This window comes from Lontra canadensis, unplaced genomic scaffold, assembly GCF_010015895.1.
Source record: "Lontra canadensis isolate GAN:19392208 unplaced genomic scaffold, GSC_riverotter_1.0 scaffold12, whole genome shotgun sequence".
NCBI lineage: Eukaryota > Metazoa > Chordata > Mammalia > Carnivora > Mustelidae > Lontra > Lontra canadensis.
The window spans coordinates 25,857,886-25,876,406 of NW_022631006.1; the positions used below are offsets into that span (position 1 = coordinate 25,857,886).

Genomic DNA, 18,521 nt, shown 5'->3' on the forward strand with positions numbered 1-18,521 from the left:
GCAGGGAGACTGCTTCCCTTCCTCTCTCTGCCTGCCTCTCTGCCTACTTGTGATCTCTGTCAAACAAATAAATAAAATCTTTTAAAAAATAAAATAAAATAAAATCCTTTTTGTGTTTTTCACAAAAAGCAACTGACCATAATGTGATAGCAATCATAGTTAAATAGGAGAGCTTTGTTTTTAAATACCAGCTAATTTTTTCTAAGTCCATGGAGAGAAAACTATCACAAGATCTTCCATTTCTTTTGCTGCCTCCATTTTTGAACTTTCAACAGTAAGAGACAGTCAATCTACTTAAATTTAAAGGCCTACAGGTCACATGACAAAGAAATGAAATGGCGCAACTATCATTTATTTTCAAGATAACCGCTGTTCTGTAGCAAAACAGCCACCATACATTCTTCTTTACCTAGTTGCTCATTTAAAACACCATTCTGTCTTCCTACATTTCTTGGTCTTGCCCCATCTGCATAATCTTGTCCTCCATTTGCCCCTTAAGATCTACTCTACATCCTTTTCCACCCTTGGCCCTGGAAGGCTGACCTTGAAGACCACATCCACCGGCTCCCTTACACCCTGCCCTATGGTGGGTTCAGTTAGAGGTTTCTGGGCAGAAGATCAAAGGAGAGAGATGCCAGGATCTTCAGCCCAACAAGCTTGGCCACAGGCCACCGCTGCTGCCATGTGGCCCCTCTCAGTGAAGCTCCCCTGTCTGGGTTCCAGTAACCGCAGCTTCTCTTATTCCTTCAGGCCAAGGGGTGTCCATTTCCTGTCAGGACCTTGTCTATCAGGAGCCTTTATAAAGCTCCTTCTTCTCTTGGTTTCTGGATAATGCTCTATCCCCATCCAATCCTCACTGTCTGACTAGTTCTCCACGGGCTCTGCTTTCCCAGCTCTCTAGCAAATGCATTTGCCCGAATAACAGTGCAGTCTCAGAGCTGAGCTTCTCACCCCATTAAAGGACATGGGGAAAAACACAGGAAAGGGCAGTTTAGCTGTAATCCCATCACACACACTAACTGCTCTAGGTTCATTTGTTTTTTTACTTAAAAAGTCATTAAATCACTCATTAAAAGGAGGTAGGGATATGGATGAGGGATGCCTGAGTGCTCAGTGGGTTAAGGCACTGCCTTTGGCTGAGGTCATGATCCCAGGGTCCTGGGATCGAGCCCCGCATCGGGCTCTCTGCTCGGCAGGGAGCCTGCTTCCCCCTCTCTCTCTGCCTGCCTCTCTGCCTACTTGTGATCTCTCTCTGTCAAATAAATAAATAAATAAAATCTTTTAAAAAAATGAAAAAATATTAAAAAAAAAAGACACACAAACTTCCAGTGATAACATAAATAAGCAAGGGGAGAAAAAGTACCATATAGGGGATACAGCCAATAATACTGTAATAATGTTGTAGGGCAGCAGACAGTAACTATACTTATCCTGGCAAGTAGTACATAATGTCTTGAATTCTCGAATCACTGTGTTATACACCTGAAACTAATATAACATTTATGTCAACTACACTTCAATAAACAAGGGATAACCATTAAAAAAAGGTAGTTAAATCACTCTTAAAAATCATAAAAGTGACACATATACTGCGACCAGTGACATACTATAAAAATATATAGGGAAGAAGTTAATGCTCTTCCCTAATGCTTCTGGATTCTTCCCCTTCACCTCGTGCCCCATCTTCACCCTGCTTTGCATGCAGGTAAGGAATGTGAACAGGCTGGTTAGTCTTTTTCTACACATGTCTCCATGATATTCAAGCCCATACCAAACAGACATACACTCATATATGAAGAGGAGTGATACCTGTCTTGCAAAAACTTCAAGGATGCTGTACATCACCTTGCCACTTGCTAGGTACAGATCTAGTTCAATACTTTGAACAGCCTCATGGTATTATATAGTAGAAATGTACCATAACTCATTTAATCATTTCTCTACTGATGGACCTTCAAATTTTCTCAGCTACTTTTGCCACTACAAACAATGCTAGAGTAAATACCCTTCGGCATATATGTTTATTACTGCAACTATTTTTGTAAACTAAATTCCAAAAAGTAGGGTTGCTAGGTCAAAGTTCCATATAGTTTCAACTGCCACCCTCTTACTTTCTTCCAAGTGTATAGCAATGTATTCCTTAATTTAATTCTTACATTTGTTTTATATGGGTATGATATGGTTTAGGCAATTGCTGAACCTCATTTTCTCTCTTAACATGAATTACAGAGAACTTTCTATGTACTATGTACTTTCTGTAGTAATCTTAAATGGCTGCATATGTCCATTAATGTTATGAAGCTTCTTTAAATTTTTATTGGGCTTGTAGCAAACCTCAGTATTATTGTGGGAAGAATTTCTATCCACTCTCTGTAATACATGCTTAGAGAAATAAAAGTTTTGACCGCTGCATTAGATACTAAAAAATCTATTCAAAGTGTGCGTCTCACCTCTTAATCAGTTGACATGAACTACATCTTTTGATGGCCCTTCCAACTGATCAAGTGACTCAAAATATCAAGAAGAACTACGCCCAGGGCATCTGCTTCTACCACAGCCTCTATGGCTTCAATCAGAGGACAGAGATCATGAGATTGCTGAGGAGCACATAAAAATGCTGGGCATTTTCCTAAGTGTGGTGAGCCAAATTCCATGTGATTCTTCTGGCATTAAGAGGGTCTGTTTCAGATCAAAGGTAAAAAGAAAGCCATCAGAACAGGAAAGAATCTCAGCCCTCAGGACACTGCTGTGCAGGTTAGCACCACTAGAGTCCTTCGGGCTGAGAAAATACCACATTCTACAAAGGCTTGGGAACATTCTACAGTAGTTTCCATCCCGAAATAAAATATTATAAAACCAATTCCAAAGGGAGAGGGCGGGAGAAGGTAGTATGTGCTGGGGGGAAGGCATGGGCATGAGATGACAAATCTGGCCACCATTCCCTGTTTGATCATATCACCACCAGACAAGAAATTCCTGTGTGTAGTCCTTAGAATGAAGACTCAAATAAGGAATTAAGAAAATGTCAAAGCCAGCAGGAGGTGGACCAGTAGCCTCTGTGCTGCCTTTATGCTATTTCCTGTGTGGATAGTCATATGTGCCTTAACTCTCAGTCCTGTGAGAAGAAGGGGATTTCACTCTTTCCTGGGAATTACTACATGCCCATAACACTCAAGAGTCTTCCAACTGGAAACAGATCTGATTACTTTTGCCAGACTTAATCTCTTACTTGAGCAGTTAATGAGAGCTTTCAATAATCTTAATCACATCACTTCAATAAAATACCTTGGTGTTATTTCCACAGGAAATAAATGTCCACAGACCATAAACTCAACCTGGTTAATAGCTAACATCGGAGACAGGTGGGAGTTGGATCCAGATAAAGGGCCACTGTGCAGTGATAGTCAATGAATTATGCCCCTATATCCCCTCCACCCGCCATCAGGGCTGCTGGACACTCTCTGGGGCCTCTGCCGGGAAGGGGTGAGAAGGGAAATGAAGGGAAAGACAGGCAACTAGAAGCAGGAAAATTCTCCCATACATATGGACCCACCAGTGGCAGGAAGTCACTGAAGGACCCAGAATATGAAGAGAACTCAGACTATGGAAAAGGGGAATAAGCGGGGAGAAGAACACAGGAACACAGGATATAAATCAAGACCCACTATTTGAAGAACACCCTCCCTTCATGCTTTTCAGAGGGACAGTGACAAGAGACAATGTTTGGATGTCCTGGAGGAAGGTCTCAGCAAAAGAGAAGTCACCCACATCAGAAGAAAAATTCTCTCCCACTCCTTTTCTCCTTCTTTCCAAGTCCTTCTTTTATCAGGTTAGAAGCACATGGTCATGATTCTAATGACTGGCTCCTGAAAGTGATATGGAGAGCTGGGGCCAAAGGAAGGGAAATGGTTCTGAGCAATCATGTCCTGAGTTCAAGGGAGAGTGTGACCACCCACCGAACTTACCACTCAGTGGGCTCATAGTCAGTCACCATAGAAACTGAATGTCCTCTGTGTGCCTGCCTTGACCCAGATACAATGGAGCTTTTATAATATTTTTTTATATAGAAAAAGGGCAACAAAATAGAAAGATAGTTCTAAATTAGGAAAAAATAAGACTTATGGAAGCTCAATGTATTTAATGCCCAGTTTCTGAATAAGAGACACACACAATCCCAGAAATTGGTGTGGTTTCTAAAAAAGAAACTTTAGAGTTGAAGGAGTTAGTCCATGCCTGAGCTTCTAGAAGTCTCTTGTCTCATAGCCACACAGACCTCCCTTTTGAAAAATTTCAATGGCTCCAGCAGCACCCATAGGGAGAATTTTCATCACTAGGGTTCTGTAACACATGACACAAAATCTGTAATTCTCTGACTTTCCTGGTGAAGCAAATGGGTTATGTGATGAAAGCAGCAATTCTCCTCAAACTAAGATCAATATATTGCAAAAATAAGATCAAAAGCATTTACCACATTTTTAAAGAACCATGCCTGGATCAATGATTTAGAGAAATTCTGAAAATGTCAAGAGTCAAAATGAACAGAAAGCTGTTGAAATTCCTCTTTCCTAGATAGAGATTTTTATCACAGAAATTGTGTGTGATATCTTCTCTAACCTTTAAGAGACCGTATATCATATTACGACCCATTCCCTAGATAAAGCGTTGACCACATGCTGTGGGAGTTACCCAGGAAAAGAACCCATTGCCTGCATAGCAGCAGCATACAAAACCTTGAGCCCCTGGCCATATCAGCCTGGAAAACGTAAGGAATACCAGAGGGGCACCTTTTAGACACTGCCTTTCTGGTTCTTACTGAACCCACTTATAGGACCCCCAAAATTGCTTTCATGTAAAATTTCGTATCCTATTAAACACATAAGCCAAATCAACTCTGGAGCACCCGTAAGTAAAACAGTAACAGTAAAATAGACCATAAATAAAAACAGAATAAATGTTACTTCATGCTCGTCTGGGAAACAAAGAGTCCAAAAAGAGAAAGAAAGAAAACCTGAACCCAGTTTCTTCAAATTGAATTCATCCCTCTTCTAGTAAAACAAAAACAAAAACAAAAACAAAAACAAAAGGAAAGTTCTTGTTGTAAAGTAATGACACTTGGAAAAGTGATTATTAAAAAAACCAAAATGAAAAACCTCTTACAACAGACAGATGAGCAAAGACACAGGAGGCTTTTGCTCTTTTGCTTAGAGAACCCCAATGAAGAGCTACTCCAGCAGCATGAACAGCAGAATTTAGGTCAAGGGGCCAGTTATCCAACGACAGCATCTAAGGCAGAGACAAGTTGCTACTTCTTTCTGCTCATTCCTGTTTCCTTTCAGAGTCCTGAGTTAAGTAACCACAGAGGCAGATGTAGAGTACACCGAAGTAAAATATTTGTAAAAGACATTGACAAAGTATTGCTTTTGGAAGCAACTACACCCTGCAGCCTGGGAGTCAGCACCACCCTCACCATGGCCACACTCCCCCATACCACTCCCAGTTTTCTTGCTACAGAGTGAACTAACGAACAGGCCTAGGAGTTTGGGTTCATTGTTCAGTGGCGCGTCTCTGAACAGCGCAAGAACGTGACTGTCTGTGAGCTGCCCCGGAACAGATGTGAAGTATCTTACACAGGGACTTACCTGGAGGTGACTGGTACTGGGGACGAGCCGCGGTCTTCCCAGGCCCCAGGCTCTTCTCCAAAGATTCCCCAGGCACCAACCGAGGTTGGCCTGCTCTGAGGAAGGTCGAGCCGGCTCCTTTGGTCTCCGTGACCTTTGCAGAGGATGGTGGCTCCAAGGTGTCAGCAGAGGAGGACCCAGAGAAAGCACTGCTCTTTAGGCCAACAGAGTCATCAGGAGCCACTTCCCACTCACCCGGCAGTGGAGGGAGTTGCAGGACCCCGTGATGCTGCTCCGGGCCGGGGAGCCTTGGAGAGAGAGGCGAGGGAACAGGTGCCATCCGTCTGTGCGTGCTGGACTGGGAGGATGAATTATTCAGTAGCATGGTGAGCGCTGCTGGGGCTGAGGGGGACGGCTTCTTCTCATGGCCTCCAGGCTGTGGCCAGTCAGGGCTGCCGCGGTGGGGCAGATCCAGAAATGAGGTTTTGTGATCCCTCAGAGGCAGCCCAGCCTTCCGCTTGCCTCTGGCTTCTGGGACGGTGTGGGTGCCTGGTGTGCTTGGGGGGAAGCCCAGCCTTTTCCCCTCAGTGGCTTCATCTAACTTCTCACTCTGTATCACCTTCAGCAGGACCTTGTTCACAGCCCCCTCAACGCTGGCTGGAATGCGTTCCCCATCCGACAGCTGCCATGGCCTGTCGCCCGGGTGCTCCTGGCCCTGCCACCTGGAACCAGGAGTCCCAGCCTCAGGTTCTGGGAGGGTGAGCCAGTCTGCTTTGGGTATAAACTCAGCTTGGGCTGCTGGGCAAATGGCAACGCTTTCCTCACTCTCAGGACCCGTTCTAACTACTCTCTGCACCTGAGTAGACAGATCCTGGACCTTGGCCACCACTTTGGAAATAGGCTTCTTCCTGCATGTATGCTCCGTAGACTTCTCCCTCTGGCCCCTCTTGGCCTCTGGATGCTTCTCAGAGTCCTCACGACTTTCAGAACAAGCTGTCTGCTGGTGCAGCAGCCTGAGAGGGTCCCTCTCCGGCTTTCCAGCACCATCGTCTCCTGGATCTGTGGAGCTGCAGTCAGGTGGCAGCCTTCCACGTCCAAGCCCCGTGTCCTCAGAAGCCTTCCTGAAGTTCCCAAAGCCACGGCTGGGATCCAGTGTCCTGGGGGTCTCTGGGGGGCAGCTCTCTCTCCACTGTGGGGAGGAAGTAAATGCCACTCTTGGGAGTGAGCTGCCTCTCTCCTCTAGAAGCCAAAGATTAGGCCTTGTTCGAGAAAGAGGAAGAGATTTGCTGGAACAGATCTGGTCCTTCCCCATCTGAAGAGCCGACTGCCGGCCCCCACGCCCTTTCCTTCTCGTCCTCTTCTGTGGAAGCCCCTCAAAGCTTCCTCTCCTTCCACCAAACCTCCGCGGCTTGCGGTTCCCATGGGCACTCCTCTTACTGAGACAGCCCACAGGGGGCTCCCCCAGCCAGTCACCAGCACTCTGGAAAGAGTCGTCCTCAGGGGCCAGGCTCACGGACAGTTCCAGCACCTTCCCTTCCTGGTTCCCCATCGTAATCCCCAGGATGTGGTCTGAGCTCAGCAGATTGGCCAGAAGTCTCTCCCTCTCAGCTGTAAGTTTGTACAGCTCAGTTAAAATGTCTTTTGTGGGAGTTTGCTTGAAAAATATGTCGCCGAGATGTTCATTTGGCTGCAGGCTGAGGCTGATGACGTCTGACCCCTCCCTGACTTGGTAGCAGTTATGAAACCCTTTATTGGCTCTGTCTAGAGTTACAGTGCCCTTGTATGAAAATCCTCTGACTTCCCCCCTTGGAAGATAGAAGCTGATGTAGCAGACTTCAGTAATGGGCTTACGCAATTGGAGGGTGCAGTGAGTGCCTTCCATTATGCCTACCTAATTATTCATGCCTTGGAGATGCTGGTCTGTGGTCAGGCTTCCCAGGCTCTGGTGGTGGGGCATGTGATGGTGGCTAGGCAGGGAAAGCAGCTGACAGTCATCTCCAGCAACAAGACTGTCTGGTAGAAGAAGAAGGAAAGAAAGCAGCTTATCTAACTGAGTGCATAAATCACACACCAACATAAATGAAAGCATAGCCATGATTTAACCTTCCTCTCTGGCTGATCTCAACCAAATCAACCCACACCAACCAGAGGCTGACTGCAACCTCTTCCCAACTCCCATCCCTCCACCGGACCAGAGCTTTTTTACAGCTGAGAGACGGCAGAGTGCCCCAAGACGAAAGCTCCTTTCCCCACAAAGGAACTCACCTTATACCCTAGAGCAGGTTTGTCAACTTCTTTAGGCTTCAGTTTGTATTTTCCTATTAAACACAGCTAATACATCTCCCAGAAAGGGGAGATTTATTTCCCAGAGGAAAGGGGACTTTGGGATCCTTAGAAAACATAGTCATTTTAATAACTCCTTTTTGGAATATTACTGTGCCAAAAAAATGAGTGGAGTTCTTTTACTCTCCAAAAAGCACCTTCTAAGCTTTGAGATTAATTTTCTATTTAACTTAAAGAAGTCTTGGGCAAAGGTATTGGGCACCAATTTGGAACCTTTTCTGAATACAAGTCATGTATTTTGCCAAAAGAGCTAAAAGTGAAAAATTTTAAGTTTGAAATTTAAATAAATAATTCAGGACTCTTAGTCAAGGTTGTTTGGGTTCTTCTCTCCCCTACTTCTTGCCTATTTAAGGCCAGAATGGCAGAGAAAAAGTAAACACCTGTAAGTCATTGTTGGCCCTGTGTGGATTCCCCATTTCTTTACCAATGAAGCAGCTGAAATCACATAAGCAGGGAGGGTAGCTGTGTTTCTCTCTTAAGTTTTGAGGAACCCCAGGAATATCTTTGTGGCTAACATCCCCACTCCCCACAAACCAAGCATGGAGCTTAGAATTCTATATTACAACATTTCATTTCTTAAGTTAAAGCAAATCCCAGTCTTCAAGACTTCCATGCCTAAAAGAAAATCCCCCGGGAAGGGTAACACAATAACCATTTATTAACCACTGAGATTTTAGTGAATTATTTTCCTCAGGTATTTTATACTCGTTCTATATAACAAAAAATTTACATAAAAATACATCTTGAGTGGCAGAAGAGAGAAAGGAGGAAGAGCTTAGTAATAGAAACTTCATGAGGAAGACAGAAAAAGGTGATAAAAATGAAGGTTAAAAAAAAAATACATACATCTGCTGGTCAACCCACAAGTGCCAGGAGAACTCAGAGTACTCAGAGAAAGGGAAAGTAGAATACCATTTTAAAGTGTTAAGAGAAAAGATGTGTTAACCCATAATTTTATATCCAGTGAAAATATTCTTCAAAAATGATGGTGAAATAAAGTCATTCTCAGATGAAGATAGAGAATTAGTTGCCAGCAGACCTGCTCTAAAGAAATTTGCTAAAGGAGGCTCTTCAGAGAGAATGAAAAAAATAAACTTGTAACATCAAGAATGAAGAAAAAGCAACAGAAATGGTAATGTCTCTGTAAACATAGTATTATTCCTCTCTTGAGTTCTTTAAAAGATGTTTGACAGTTGAAAACAAAACAAAACAAAACAAAACAAAATAACATTGTTTGGTGGGGTTGCAATGTATGTACATATAATATACATGATAGCTACAACATTAAGGGGGTAGGAAAGGGACCTCTATGGTGGCAAAGTATAATAGCAATTTATTTCTGCCTACCCTGTAAAGAGTAAGGCATGCTCTGGGGAGTAAGGTTACTCCCCAGAGCAACCACTAAAAGAGATATAATGAAAAATACAATTGATACATTAAAATGGAAGAATTAAAAAATTCAAATAACTAAAAGAAAACAAGAAAGGGAAAATGAAAGAGAGGAACCAAAAAATAGAGGCTACAAACACAAGTAAATAATAAAATGGTAAATCTAAAGCTAAACATATCAATACTTACATTAAATGTTAATGGTCTACACACAAAGATTGTCAGACATGTCTAACAGGCAGTTAAAGTCACTGACTTGGATGAGGTTAATCAAGAAGAATGCACAGACCAAAAAATTCAAAGGTTATAGAACAGAGTACTGGGAATACAGGTATTTAAGGGATAAATGGAGGGAAAAGAGGCTTTAAATGAGACTGAAAAAGAACGTGTATTAAAATAATTCTCCATATTTTGTAGCTAAAGACATTAGGATTCAGTGGTCTAACTTCTTAGTGTGCTTTTAGTACGGGTCTGTAAACCCTAGCCCTAACATCCTTCAGTCAGCACTGCCCAAATGAGACCAGAACCCATGCCTCAGAAACTAGTGTTAGATTAAATCAGAGGGCTTCCATAATATAAGCAAGTCTTTCTTCCTCCCGTGACAATAACAGGAGTCACACAACCCAGTTATATCTTAAAATTCTTAGCTCTAGCCTCATCCATCATCTTTTCTTAAATACCTGTTGCATTTTCTCTCTATTGATACACTTTCTTTTGCAGAAGAATGTATAAAAATAGCGAAAGTGATAACCATGGTATTGTATGATGTTGAAGACATTTCAACTAGGGATCGAGTGAAAGATTGTAGAAGATAAAAGGAATGACCTTGGAGTTGTAGATCTCAACATTGGCCATGTAGTTTGTGGCAGGATACATGGCAAAAATAAGTCCCTACTAATTATAAAAGAAAAATATCCCATTCTTGGAATTCTAAAATTTAAAAAAATATTGCAGAGTTTTACCTTGCTTTCAAGATAAAATACTCTTCTTCCACATTTGGGAGGTCCAAATCCAGGTGTGAAATGGTTTCTTCATGTCATGTGTTCATAATTTCTGAGTTTCTAATGATCATGTAAGCAAGTAGGGAAGATATTCCTAGTGTCTCTCTCTCTAGGCCTTATCATTTAACAAAAAGTTCAAACAAAAGGCATTATCTGCAATGAAATATAGGGATTGAAAAGTGAATTGTTTTAAAGTGGAGTTGCTTGAAAACAACAAGTTTTCTCCTCTGAATGAACAAGAGCACAGGTACTGACTTATCAGTGGCACAAAGACAATCCACTTTGCCTGAATTTAGCACCCAGAGGGCATTTTAGAGGAAATGTATGGAAGAAAAAAATTATTTCATATTTTCTGGTCTCAGGATGAGTTTCAGAATTAGCTTTGCTATAATTTTGAACATCCAAAGTCCAAATAACTTAAGACAAAGAACATGAACAAATCTTTTTCAAATACCCCATTCTCTTCCATAGTTCGACATTATAGTTTCTCTTCCATAGTTTGACATCAAACTTTTTATGTACATCCTCCACTATCATCAATGAATAGTTACAGAGCTGTCTCTGGAGGATAGAAGAACTATTCACACTTTTTCCCAATCTCTCTCAACCAAAGAAAAGACTCTCAGGATTCAGCTATCAGCCTAGCATCCCTGCCAGTGTCTGGATAAATGCCCCTCATGTGTTTTCTTCTTTCCTTTGTGAAATGAGAAATTTAGTCTCTAAGTTTCTAATTCATTACCTCAAAATATTACTTGGTGACACCTACTAGCTAGACAAAGAACTACAAAACTCCTCCTCCTTGAAGAAAAGCATATGCCCTGAGTAAAGGAACTTCAACCTCAGCACTCCAGTGGGCACCATGTCAAAGGCAGGCCTCTGAGCAGGGCAAACACTTCTCTGCAACAAGCCATGACCAAGTCAGAGTCCAGTGTTGAATCATAACACATAGTTTCCATCTGAGAAACCAGAAGAAAAACACTATAAGTCTTGGGAGAAAAAAGGCAAAGTAACAAGGAAAGCAACATGGAGTGGGGTTAAATACACCAGTACTATAATCCATGCTGAGTTCATAGGACTATTTCAAGCAGCATTGCCTCATTCTGCTTTGACTAAAATACAGCAGCTCTGCAGGCTCCACACACTAAGTTATACATCTTAATTTGGCCTGCAAAGTAACCTTCTCTGGTTATGCTCAGTGTAAAACCACTTTGTTTCTTAGGGAGTCTTCGTCTTTCCTCTGGAAAGGGAGTCTTTCCTCTGGCAAACTCCAGGCTGTCTCTCCAAGACAACACTGCTGCAGTGATTTCTTCCCTGACTCTTTTTCTAATAAGCAAGTACATGATTTCACTCCACCCAAAATGGAAATATCTGTTGTACCTCATCATGATAGAATATTATTGCCTTTTTAGTAGATGCTAGTCAATGCTCATGGCATATTTCACCAATGCCTAAAATAAGATCCAAGAATTAGCAGCAGTCACGCTGTCTGCTTACTGTCCATTTCCTAATTGATTCTGGCCCTAAAAGACCAAGGCAAAGCTTTATTTGCTTAGCGATTGGCAGAGTAATGCTGTGTGACTCCATCTGAGCTCAAACTGATAAGACAGGTTATCTGTAAGTTCCATTATTAAATTAGAAACTGTCCATTCAGATTCAGGTTCTCCCCTCTACATACCTCTCTACACACCAGGAGGCTCATTGAACAAGCTCCTTGGCGCTCTGCCTTCTACTGGGTTTAGACAATTGGGAATTATTAGCAGCAGATGGGAGAGCAGAATGGAAGAAGATTCATATTTATTCCCTGGCTCCCTCCCTCCTAGGTATGGTTTTGTAGTAGGTGTGTCCTCTAATGAAGACCACGGCTCCTTTTGGGCGGTCTTCCTCCAGGTATAGCTACATTCTCTGGGTACCAGTTGTGACTTCCTCCCATTGCTTATCCAGGCCTAGGTAGCTTTGAATTCTGCCACTTGTATGTGATTTTGGAAAAGTTAGTGTCTGCCTCTCTCCTTCCCTCCCATTCTTGGATGGAATGCAGTATTGCTGATGTTCAAATAGAAGATACAAAAATAAAGGTAGGTCTGCAATAGCTTTCTAGCTCTTTTCCTTCCAAGGTATTTTTTCCCCAAAGAATCTACACACTGCAAAGTGGAATAGAAGCAATACTTAACTTATTGCAATGCAAAGCAGAAAGAGACTCATTCAACAAGACATCAAAGAATAGATTGGAGGAGGTTAAAGAAAGGAAAGACACATGATGTTCGTCAAATCAGAAAATCCTTCAAAAAGAAGAAAACATTTGGAATAGCTCCATACTAAAGGACACGATTTTGACAGATGTGATTTTAAAAAGAGAATTCTGGGAGGAGAGACATCACAGGAGACCAAGAAATTTGATAACATGTACAAAGGAAAGAAGTACTCTCTTTGTCTTTTTTTTTTTTTTAGACAAATGTTAGGAGAGATAAGTCAAGAAAGAGTGATAGCACCTTGTAAAAAGATTTGAATACAGACTGGTGGGTAATTAATGCTAACTTCATAAACAAATGGGAAGCCATGGATGGGTTTTGATCATAGTCGTTTTTTCAGTACTAAATTTAAGGGAGATGAGCTTAGCCATAATGTCAGAATAGAACTGAGTAGAAAGAGATCAGACAGAGAGTCAAGAATGTGGAACTCTGGTAAACATCAAATTCTGTCTAGAGGTTGAAAAAGAAACAAATAAGAAGGGGAAATTACAGGCAGGGTTTTAGATAGTGATTTTAGCAGAGTAAGAAGAAACCAAATTATATTGCAAAGAGCAAAAGAGAGAGGCTGATGGATAAGAGAAGAAAATAAGAAGAATAGCCCATGCAGGTATTGAGTATTGTCTTTCTTGCTACTTTTACTTTGTTTTTGTTTTTGTTTTTGTTTTTTTTCCCATGGAGGACACATAGGAAAAGTAAGCCTTGACAAGAAGGAGGTTGTTTCATCCTTAAAGACTGGGGCTAAATAAAAGGGAGAATATGATTATGAGATAGAAAGCAGTGAAAGTGAAAGAGTACATATTACCTCAGTGATTTTTGTTTTCCTCATAAAATTCTATAATTTTATGATTTTCTCTGCATTCTTACAATGTCACAAGAAAGCACTAAATCAGTCTATACTGCAAAAGCAAAATCTCTAGCTTTGAAACTCTGATTTGACTATGACACCACCAGTACTCTGAGCTAGGCATTATTATAACATATTGGCAAATCCCTGCAAAAATAATATAGAAGCCAAATAGAATTATCTTTGGTCAATAAATTTCTATCCATAGCCAGAGATGATTCTCAAAGGATAAGAAAAAGGGCTTCTTCGTGATCCCAGGGTCCTAGAATGGAGCCCCGAATTGGGATCTATGCTTAGCAGGAGCCTTCTTCCTCCTCTCTCTCTCTCTCTGCCTGCCTCTCTGCCTGCTTGTGATCTCTGTCTGTCAAAAAAAAAAAAAAAAAAAAAAAAAAAAGGAAAAAAAAAAAAAGAAAAAGGGCTTCTTTTTGTGTTTGTAAACCATAAACCATAAACCAACCCACTTGGATACCTAATTATGCTATGAGGTGTGAGTGTTGAAGATTCTCCCAAACACCAAGAGAATCCTTTCTTCACCTCTCCTGTACCTCTTCAAAGCTTCAGACATAAAGATAAACAAATATAACAAATATCAGCTGTCTGTGTGATCTTCATGAGAATATAAGATATTGAGACCTTCAAAACATCTCTGGCTCATGTCGCTATCTGGTTTATGTCATCATCTGTGGGAGATAGATGAGTGTACTGAGGAAATAAACCCCTTCCCCATGATTTAAAAAAGAATCTGAACATATGAAATTCTTACTCACTGAACGTTCAAGGTCCAATGGCCAATGTTTGACTGCACAGTATCTCGCAAAAGTGGGATTGGTACATTCTTTGAAAAACAAAGATAGATCCCTTTTTTAAAATTAGGAGTATCTTTTTAAATATACAAACCCATTCTGTAGAGTTTGTTTTTCTGAGAACTTTACATGAGGATCACTGCATATACTAATTTGTATTTCCAAATTAAGGAAGCTGCTTTTGAACAATAACTTCTCAATTAGAATGAATAAGGGATTAAAATAGGCTTTTTTATTCAATGGACCATGCCTGCCCCATTTTATAGAGCTGTAAGGACTCAGGCAGTGTGCTTTGAGGGCACTCTTGTTTAAAGGTCAGCAACATACACATTCTCCAGAATAGATCACATATTAAGCCACAAAACAATTATAAACAAAATCAAAAAGATCAAAGTCATACCATGTATCTTTTCTGACCAAGACACTATGAAATTAGAAATCGACCACAAAGAAAAAAAAATCTGCAAAGAGCACAAATACATGGAGGTTAAATAACATGCTGCTCAATGAATAGGTCAACCAAGAAATCAAAGAAGAAGTCAAAAATTACATGGAGAGAAATGAAAAATCAAAACACAATGGCCCAAAATCTTTGGGATGAAGCAAAAGTGGCTCTAAAAGGGATGTTTATAGCCAGCCAGGCCTACCCTGAGAACCAAGAAAAATCGCAAATAAACAACCTAACCTTACACTTAAAGGAACTAGAAAAACAACAAATAAAATCCAAACCAGCAGAAGGAAGGAAGTAATAAAGATTAGAGCAGAAATAAGTGATATAGAAACTAAAAAACAACAGAAAAGATCAATGAAGCCAGGAGCTGATTCTTCAAAAACATCAACAAAACTGATAAACCTCCATCTAGACTCAACAAAAGAGAGAGAGAGAGAGAAGGGATGCTAACAAAATCATAAATGAAAGAGGAAAAATAACAAACAACACAGAAATACAAATGACAAATTGGACAACTTAGAAGAAATGGATAAATTCCTAGAAACATATAACCTATCAAAACTGAAGCAGGAAGAAATAGAAAATTTGAACAGACTGATTACCAGCAAGGAAATTGAATGAGTAACCAAAAAACTCCCGAGGAAAGTCCAGGACCAGAAGGCTTCACAGGTAAATCCTACCAAACATTTAAAGAAGAATTAATACCTATTCTTCTCAAACTACTCCAGAAAATAGAAGAGGAAGGAAAAATTCCAAATTCATTCTATAAAACCAGCATTACCCTGGTACCAAAACCAGATAAAGACATCAATAAAAAAGAGAACAATAGGCCCATATCCCTGATGAACACAAATGCAAAAATCCTCAACAAAACACAAGTAAGCCAAATTAAAAAACACATAAAAAATCATTTGCCATGATCAAGTGGGATTTATTCCTGGGTTGCCAGGGGGGTTCCATATTCACAAATCAATCAACATGATACATCACTTCAATAAAGAAAAGACAAGAACAACATTATCATTTCAACTGATGCCGGAAAAGCATTTGACAAAGTACAATGTCCATTCACGATAAAAACTCTCATTGAAACAGGTATAGCAGGAACATACCTCAACATAATAAAGGTCACATATGAAAATCGCATGGTTAACATCCTCAATTGGGAAAAAAACTGAGAGATTTCCCTCTAAGGTCAAGAATAAGGCAAGGATGGCCACTCTCCCCACTTTTCTTCAACATAGCACTGCAAGTCCTAGCCACAGCTATCAGGTAACAGAAAGAAATAAAAGGCATCCAAATTGGTAAGGAAGAAGCAAAACTTTCATTATCTGCAGATGGCATGATACTAGATAGAGAAAACCCAAAGGACTCCTCCAAAAAACTGCTAGAACTGATCAACAAATCCAGTAAAGTCACAGGATACAAAATCAATGTACAGAAATGTGTTGTGTTTCTACACACCAATAATGAAGCAGCTGAAAAAGAAATTAAGGAAACAATTCCATTTATAATTACATCAAAAATAGTAAGATACCTAGGAATAAACTTAACCAAAGACATAAAAGACGTGTACTCTGAAAACTATAAAACACTGATGAAAGAAACTGAAGAGGATGCAAAGAAATGGAAAGACATTCCATGCTCAAGGGCTGGAAGAACAAATATTGTTAAAATGTCTCTACTCTCCAAAGCAATCTACACATTTAATGCAATGCCTATCAAAATACCAACAGCATTTTTCACAGAAGTAGAACAAACAATCCTAAAATTTGTATGGTACCATAAAAGACCCCAAATAGACAAAGCAATCTTGAAAAAGAAAAAAAAAACAACACCAACAACAAAAAAGATGCATCACAATTTCAGTCTTCAAGTTATATTACAAAGCTGTAGTAATCAAAACAGCATGGTACTGGCACAAAAATAGACACATAGATCAAGGGAACAGAATAGAAAGCCCAGAAATAGAAAGCCCAGAAGTCTTCGAAATCTTCGACAAAGGTGGCTAAAATATGCAATGAAAAAAGGAGAGTCTCAATCAGTCAGTCAATCAACAGTCAATGTCTACCACAGAGCATAGCCCTCAAGGAGGAAGGGAGGAACGAAGGGACTCAGAAATAAAGCTACTCTGCCATCTCTCTCATTTCCCCTGCAGCCCTGATGTTGAAAGAAAACCCACTGTCTCATATTGTGTGTTTTCATTTTTATAAAATGGCCCAAATATTTTCATACATCATAATAATGTGACATTTGTACAAAACTTTCATAAGACAAGTTGTGTGGACTGATAAATCACTGAGCTCTATCTCTGAAACTAATAATACACTAATAATAACTAATAATATACTACATGTTAATTAACGGCATTTCTATCTGAGCCCTACAATCACTCTGTGAAGCAAATGTGATAGATGCTGTCATTGTCAGAGCACACACAGGGAGGCTAAAGGAAACTGGAAAGTTTAAAGTGACTTGCTCCTGATCCCATAACTATGGAGCAGTATAAGTAGGACTCAAACCCAGGTTTCTGACTCTCAGTTCAGTGCTCTTTCTACTACCTCACTATAGCTGAGTCACTATTTAAAGAAGAAAACTAAAGAAAAAAAATACCATAGCAACAATTATAGTTGGATAGAAATTTACATGCAATGTAGTAAAGCGAGTGGGCTCAAAGTCATACCTTGGTAAAGGTCCCTCACTTAAATATGATTTTTAGAAGATTTCGATGTCTGATTAAATATTCAGGATCCTACATGGGACTATAATTTTTTAGGCAATGGTTCTGTACTGCTTCCTCTTTGCTTGGCTGTTCTTGTTGGGGGAGACCACATTGGTGTTAGATATTCACAAACTCACATTTACCATGGGGACCAAAGAAGGCCCTACTCATCTTAATTGAGGTCAGTTCATAAAATCTGCCATAAAAGTTAGTCATCTTGAGATGTTTTTTGCACAGTACTAGTAACTCCAAATACAGTGATGCTTGAACAAGGCTCTCCCAAGAAAAGGATAGAGTAGCTCAGCCCTGTGTTTCAATCCGGTGTTCATGTCTATTCCAGCACAGCTAGCTGGGATCACCACTGTTGTCTGGCACACTCCTTTTCCTTAGTTGACCAATGACAAGGCAGGAAGGTAAACAATTTGGGGACTGTCAAAACCCACAAAAGTTAAAAGCAGAGGTGTGCTAATAAAATTGGTGGATTCATACCTGATTGAGAAGGAGGAAGAGGAAGAATGGGAACAGGAAGAGGAAGTGGATGTTGGCCGACATCTTAATTAGTTCTTAATCAGTGCTAGGCCCCAGGCTGAGATGGGCACTAGTAATTTTCCCATTTTACCTGTGAGAACCGTATAAGCTCAAAGAGGTTAAATAGCTTGTCCAAAATCACAAAGCTATCAAGTCACAGAACTATATTTGAATCCAAGTCTGTCTTAAAAGCCTGCATGTCAAAGCTACAAAACACTGCATTTCCTAAAACTTTAGAGAGAGATCATGAATCCATTATGGGAGACCCTCAAGAGACCTCTAACATCTCGACATAAGGATAATATATCTTCCCTTCAGAAAAAAATGGTTAACAGATTATGGTTGTTAAGCAAGTAATATCATGATCTGGGTGCCCTTTAGCCAGAATTTAAATTATCCATTTGGCAGCAAAGAAAAAGAAGATAAAATTCTTGGAAAATTCCCGCTAAGAATTCTTCTTTGTCCTGAAAGAACACTAGTGCTCTTGGCTTAGTATTTCTGTTAGGACCTAAAGAAAGACTTGTGCCACAAATATCCCAGAAGAGAGAAGAAAAGTTAAAATTGGACATTAGCATT

At 40.3% G+C, this 18,521-nt stretch overlaps 1 protein-coding gene across 2 annotated transcripts in view; it reads right to left on the reverse strand.

Moving 5' to 3' along the window:
* FMN1 (formin 1) overlaps positions 1–18,521 on the reverse strand; it is a 406,533-nt gene that overhangs the window by 361,746 nt on the left and 26,266 nt on the right. Inside the window, exon 3 of one of the 2 annotated variants that reach the window (XM_032856919.1) lies at positions 5,640–7,631. The exons of the other annotated variant lie outside the window; for it this stretch is intronic. Coding sequence (XP_032712810.1) covers positions 5,640–7,500 — 1,861 coding nt within the window. The 5' untranslated portion in view covers positions 7,501–7,631. The remainder of the gene's footprint in view (positions 1–5,639; positions 7,632–18,521) is intronic. 2 annotated transcript variants of the gene reach the window in all.